This window comes from Diabrotica undecimpunctata, chromosome 3 (genome assembly GCF_040954645.1).
Source record: "Diabrotica undecimpunctata isolate CICGRU chromosome 3, icDiaUnde3, whole genome shotgun sequence".
Lineage (NCBI taxonomy): Eukaryota > Metazoa > Arthropoda > Insecta > Coleoptera > Chrysomelidae > Diabrotica > Diabrotica undecimpunctata.
The window spans coordinates 18459838-18466695 of record NC_092805.1 but is presented as its reverse complement, the minus strand read 5'-3'; the positions used below and the strand labels follow the sequence as shown (position 1 = coordinate 18466695).

At 32.1% G+C, this 6858-nt stretch overlaps 1 protein-coding gene and 1 long non-coding RNA gene across 2 annotated transcripts; both read left to right on the top strand.

Moving 5' to 3' along the window:
* LOC140436510 (uncharacterized) lies at positions 1–3071 on the top strand. The gene is made up of 3 exons (XR_011950289.1): positions 1–198; positions 2719–2796; positions 2922–3071. It is a non-coding gene; the product is annotated as an uncharacterized lncRNA (long non-coding RNA).
* A 91-nt stretch (positions 3072–3162) lies between these two features.
* Positions 3163–6858, top strand: LOC140435691 (uncharacterized). Its single transcript, XM_072524411.1, has one exon. The coding sequence runs from the start codon at positions 3163–3165 to the stop codon at positions 6856–6858; it is 3696 nt and encodes a 1231-aa protein (XP_072380512.1).

The following is a 6858-nucleotide window of genomic DNA, read 5'->3' as shown; positions in this document are numbered from 1 at the left end:
TGGCATGGATACTAATACTTTTGCATCCCGCATTTTGAGGAGCACATGCGTTTGAATACATTCACCCCACTTTTCTTGTCATAACAAGTTGTATTCTTAACCTATATATAAAACAATAGTCGATATTTGGTATGAGTTCTAATTAGTATTTTGTGGTAAAGTAACAAACCTAGTGATTTAGTGAATTTTTTATTAAAGGTAAGCTAAATGATATTTTACTTCGAATAATAATTGGTTTTGTAGAAATAATTAACGCGTTGACGGTGATAACTGTTCTTATTTTTTTTTGTTTACTTAAAATATCTTTATTTTATTTGTGGCTGCTTGGTAATAATTGTTAGTGAGTGCGTTAAGGTAAATCTTTGTTATAGTTTTTTTGAATATGCCGTTTGTTTTATTGGTATGTAAAGGTTAATAAATTTTAATAAACTATAAAACAAAGAAAATATTATCTTACACTTTTAAGTAAGATTTGAATCTTTTCAGTATATCTTCATAAAATTATATACTTTCAATATTTTTCTTTTATTTCGGTAATTTGGCCAAATTTTAACTTTGCAGTTACAACTTTTGAAAAGTACTAATACATCCATCAATTTCTTCAAATAAGTTAAGATACTTTTATATATATATATATATATATATATATATATATATATATATATATATATATATATATATAATTAATGACTATAAAAATAGTGTAAATTCTTTTGTAACCAAATCTTCTAAAAAGGTCATACGTAGTGGAGTTCCCAAAAGTTTAGATTTATTAATAAATCTCTCAATTATCGCCCATAGGTACCTATTTCTATTCCTAATACCTAACTAACCATTAAATTCAAGATAATATTAAATTATACATTTTTAATTAGTTCTAACCATGCTATAAATGGATCTTGGAAATGAACATTTTAAAATTATATAGGAATTTCTTGGAATTGGTCTTGGGTTTTATATTTAGATACCTATTATAGTTTACTCGTTATTTGGTATTCTATATTAGTACTACCGAATTAATTAAAATGAACGAAATTTTTTTTTTTTAATATTAAAAATCTTTCGTTCTGTTAAAACATAATTAAAAAATATTGCTTTTAATTTTTTTGACTAAGATGGTTTTTATATTTGAAAAATCTTTAAAGTAGTTGTACGTATACAAAGGAGTTAGAAAGAAAGGGATATATTTTTATAGTTTTTCTACGTTACCGTTCAATCGAGAAAATTAATAAATACGATCAAAGAAAAAAAGCTGTCTTAACCCTTTCGAAATTGCATACTAGGGTTGTTAGGGCCATGCATGTCACAAAATAATAAGTTATTCAGAGACAGTTAAATATATTTAGTTTAACTGTATTAAAACGTGATTTTTATAAATATTCGTAATTAAATTAGGCGTTTATGCTACTTAACTGTTTTACCTCAGAGATGAGAAAATCTTGTCACAGGTATTACAAAGTGTATATATTTGATTTATAGGCCATTTACTTTTTACCTTATAGTGATTTCTTTACAAATGTGTCAAATTGATGAAGGCAGGTTACACAAATAAGATTTAATTTAAAAATTCAAACTGTTGATTAATTTCTTGTAAATCGGTAAATGTATTTTAATTTTGCTGTATGATATCACACATGAAAATTTGCTTGTTTTGTAGGTTTAAAAAATATATTTTATTGTATATGTGGTTACTTAACAGTTATTAGGGAGTTCATAAGGTAAATCGTTATAGTTTTTAAAATATATGCAGTTTTTAATTGGTATGTATAGATAAACAAATTTAAAAAAAGAGAAAATATTAGTGAAAAATCTTAACATTTTTCAAGTAAGCTACGAATCTTTTAAATATATCTTCAAGAAATACTATACTTTTATTAATTTTTCTTTTATTTCGGAAAAGTTTGACAATTTTTTTACTGTGCTTTTACAACTTTGTTATACATGTTAATAAACGTTTTTGTCCTTTATATCTATTGAAATATACACTACTAACCGCAAAATATTAAATGCGAAAATTCTTGTGTAAATATATATTTTAAAGGGTTATCGAAAGTGTCCGTTTATAAATTTTCTCGAGATGTGTTACTTGTGTAAATAATTGTTCCCAATAAATAAATTCTAAGTAGAAAAGATACCAAATTAAAACTTCCTAATTAATTCTAACAATCACTATAAATAAACTTTTTGGGAAAGCTCTTTTCCTTCTTACATGCACCTTCTCTTAAATTTTTTAAATTGTTTATAAATACAAACCGCCCCGTAATTTTACCATAAATTTCATACTGGACCAAGTTTTGTCGTATTGATACTGCTATTTCTTAAATGCCTTATAACTAATAGACCAGAATTTAGTGGTAAACGGTATCCATTTACCCCGATTTTGACCTAATGTTATTAGTGCCGGGTTCTGTGTTGATGCTTACATATATTTTACAAAAGGTTACTTTTTAGTATTTTTATTATAAATTGTTAACGAATTATTTAAAATTACATAATTCGGGAAAGTTTGAACTTTGAACCTTTTTCAAAGCTTTTAGCAACATGTTATTAATGGCTTCTTTCTCGGCTCATAATTTTTTTTTGTGATATTTATAGCATATGACATTTATATTAGGTCCATAGTATTTAATATCTTTACAATTTTTTTTTTTGATGTGCTTTTTACTTCATATGCCTTAGGTATATTGCATACTTCACACATGTTTTTAACTTCTGCAGTACATCCTGACAATCTCACGCAGTTCTTCAATCGCACGGTTTAGGCATTGTGGCCGCTACAATAAACGATCAAGTGAGGTATAGTTTTTTTTTTATTAATACAACGCTTCTTCCACTACTTTCATGTTTGGTTTTGTGTAGCACTGTTACCCACTTTTAAGGTGTAACCAAATTTATAAATTTAAACAGATCTACTCTTTTAGATTGATTCTTACACATTTTTACATAAATCTAAACCTTTTTGGGGCCTTTGGACTTATCGTTCAGTTTTCCGTCCAGCTAGAAGTCTACCTTATACCCTACGTTAAAGTATTTTATTTAGTCTGTTCCAGATATTTCTAGTGTTCAGACGTACTTTGGTGAGTATAATAATTTTTTTTTTGAAAAATTTGACTTTTTGATTTTTTTGATTTTACAATAATTTATAAGTTTATTATACGTAAAATGGAAAAGTTTTTAATTGTCAGAGATCAAACCACGAAAATCCGTAAATTTGGTGTCCAGGGACGAACTCTGGAATTTAAAATTAAGGATGTACCGCCAGGTGAGGAATCCGTAAGTTGGATTAAAAAGGCCATCGAGGATATTGTTCGAAAGGGTACTGAAAATATTTTGCCACATGATCAGGTCGGTTTCACTTTTTGCTCCAAGGATTTCGTTAGAGGTCAGGGATGGATGAGGTTAAAACCAGCCTCAGAGGTGACAGTTGACGATATATGGAACCACATAAGTTCCATATATCAGAGCAACAGCACCGGTTTAAACACCGAAACGTTTTGTCTTGGTATTACTACCGTAAAAATGCCTACTGGAAAGGGTAGAGGTCGTAAGTACAATTCATTTAAAGAGGAGTGTTCTAAACGGCGAGGAATTGTTGTTATTAAAAACAACGATAACCTATGCCTTGCATACGCTTTGGTTGTAGCCAAAGCTTACGTTGACAAAGACCCTGAACTTACAAAAATATGTCGCGATAGAGGGAAAATACAACGGGAAAGAGCATTGCAGTTAATAGATAGGTCTGGTGTTGTTATTCCTAGTGAGGGAGCTGGAATTCCTGAGTTGCAACAGTTTCAGGCATATCTAACAGACTATAAGATTGTGGTCTATAGATATGGAACTAAGGGACGTGATGTCATTTATGAGGGGCACACTTACGGACCAAAATTAAACCTTCTCTTTCATAAAGGTCATTTTAATGTAATTCGGTCACTGACCAGTGCGTTTATCAGTACGTATTTCTGTGATAAATGTTATCAACCCTACGACCATAAAGACGGACACAGCTGCGTTGATACGTGCTTTGCATGTCGTCGTTCACCAGCTTGTTCCAAAGAAGCTGTTAAAGTTCCCTGCGATAAATGCGGCCGGGACTTTTATGGTGAGGTATGTTTCAACGTTCACATTAACGACATATGTGACAAAATTAAAAGGTGTAAGCAATGTTACAAAATCTACACTAAAAGTCATATCTGTGGGGAGATCTTCTGTAAAACTTGTGGTAAAAATTACCCATCAGATCATCTTTGTTACATGCAGCCTGATTCTGGTAAACCTCCCTCAAAAGATTTTTTGTTCATTTTTTATGATCTTGAGACTCGTCAGGAAAAAATATTGCTAGATGGTTCACTTCTTCAAGAACCAAATCTCTGTGTATTTAGTCAGCGATGTTACAATTGTCTTCAGGAAGAAAAATTACAGTTTTGTCAAACATGCGGTTTTCGTCTAAATGTTTTAAACGAAAATGTTATTTCTATTTTTATTGAATATGTTTTTCAAATTAGGAAAAAATTTAAGAATGTTGTCGTTTTGGCACATAACGGAGGGGGTTTCGATAATCAGTTCGTGTTGAATTACATCCTCACAAAGACCGATTTAACCCCTGATCTTATCATGCGGGGTACGAAGTTAGTTTCGATGAGTGTTGGGAATGTCCGTTTTCTCGACAGTCTTAATTATTTTCCTATGGCCTTGTCAGCTTTACCAAAAGCTTTTGGTTTAACAGAGTTAAAAAAGGGCTATTTCCCACATTTGTTTAATAAAGGGGAAAATCAATCTTATCTCGGACCTATACCTTCTCTAAAATTCTATGATATCGATAATTTGAAGAAGGATGCACGTGATAAGTTAATAAATTGGCATACTGCTAAAGTTGCTAACGGTTATGTTTTTGATTTTCAGAAAGAGATCGTTGACTATTGTATTTCCGATGTCATGATATTAACACAGGCTTGTCTTACATTTAGGAAACAATTATTGAATACGTCAAATGTCTGTCCTTTTATGGAAGCTACTACCGTAGCCTCGACTTGTAGTAAAGTATTTAGGCGAAATTTTCTACAATCTGACACAATAGGTCTTATTCCTAAAGGTGGTTATCGTTTTAAAGATAATCAGTCAAAAATAGCTCTGCAGTGGCTACTTTGGGAAGAGAAACAGCGTAATATTAAAATACAGCATGCTGCACGAGGATTTGAGGCTGTTATTAATACTTGTAAAGTGGATGGTCTTTACGAAAATATCGTGTTTGAATTTCAGGGTTGTTACTATCATGGTTGTCCCCAATGTTATCCCGAAAACAGATTGGCTCCTCTTCATGACGATCCTTCACACTGCATGGAAAATCGTTATGACAGAACTGCTGCCAAAAATCAATATCTAAAATCTCTGGGATATGAAGTCGTTGAAATCTGGGAGTGTGCCTTCAGAAAAACTATGACGGCTGAGATAAAATCATTTACTGAGAATCACCCCTTAATGAGAACTCAACCTATAAATGCTAGGGATGCTTTGTATGGTGGTCGTACTGGTAACACCGTGGAGTATTATAAGGCTCAAGAAAATGAAAAGATTAAATATGTCGATGTTTGTTCCCTATACCCTTGGGTATGTAAGCGTGGAAAATTTCCTCTAGGTCATCCTAAAATTTTTGTAGGAGATGAATGCCGGCATATAGATTTATCACGAGTATCTGGTTTAATAAAGTGTAAAGTACTTCCTTCCTCAAACCTTTATCATCCTGTTCTACCCGCAAAAATAAACAATAAATGCATGTTTGTTCTTTGTCGTAAATGCAGCGAGGACTTTATGCAAGGAGAATGTCAGCATTCCGACGAACAGAAGTCACTTACAGGAACATGGGTAATTGAAGAAGTTGTAAAAGCTTTGGAAAAGGGTTACAAAATAGTTGAGACCTACGAAATCTGGTCGTACGAAACCCGTGAATTGTCAAAACATCAAAATGGTCTCTTTTCCGACATGATGAATAAATTCATCAAAATCAAGCAGCAAGCTTCAGGATGGCCCCGTGGTTGTGTAACAGCCGAAGAAAAAAACCGATACATCGAACAGTTTCTCCAGATAGAAGACGTTCGGTTAGAGTTTACCGAAATAACGGCGAATCCTGGCCTTAGATCGTTAGCTAAATTAATGCTTAATTCGTTCTGGGGTAAATTTGCACAGCGAGAAAATCTTCCCAAAACTTCTATTGTAAACAATCCTAAAGAATTCTTTGCTATGATGATTAATCCCTCGATCTATGTAAATACTGTGGTTCCTGTAAACGAGGAAACACTGGTTGTTACGTGGGAGTATGTGGAAGAAGCATTTTCAATGTCTTCCACTGTAAACGTCGTTCTGGCCTCATACGTTACGGCTCTAGCCCGCCTCAAACTGTATTCCTATTTAGACATGGTGGGCGAGCGTACTTTATATTATGATACCGATTCAATTGTGTACATTTCCAGAGACGGTCTGCCTGATCTTCCTACCGGTGACTGTATTGGTGATTTAACTGATGAGCTAAGTGGTGGTCATATTTCGGAGTTCGTTTCTGGAGGCCCCAAAAATTATGCTTATAAATACATACTTCCTAATGGTGACGAAAAATTTTGTTGCAAAGTTAAGGGAATTTCCCTTAATTATTTAAACTCGCAATTAATTAATTTTGATACTATTAAAAAGATGGTACTTGTAAAGTCGGAAGGTATTAAAATCATAAGTAAACAAGTTAGACGAACAACAGAACATCAAGTCATAACACAGGAAATCCATAAAAATTATCGACCACATTCTACAAAAAGAAAATTTTTAGAAGATTTTAGTTCCGTTCCTTTTGGTTATAAGAAAATGAAAATTTAA

Coding starts and splice junctions, on each gene's coding strand:
- LOC140435691 (XM_072524411.1), top strand. CDS start 3,163: ATGGAAAAGTTTTTAATTGTCAGAGATCAAACCACGAAAATCCGTAAA.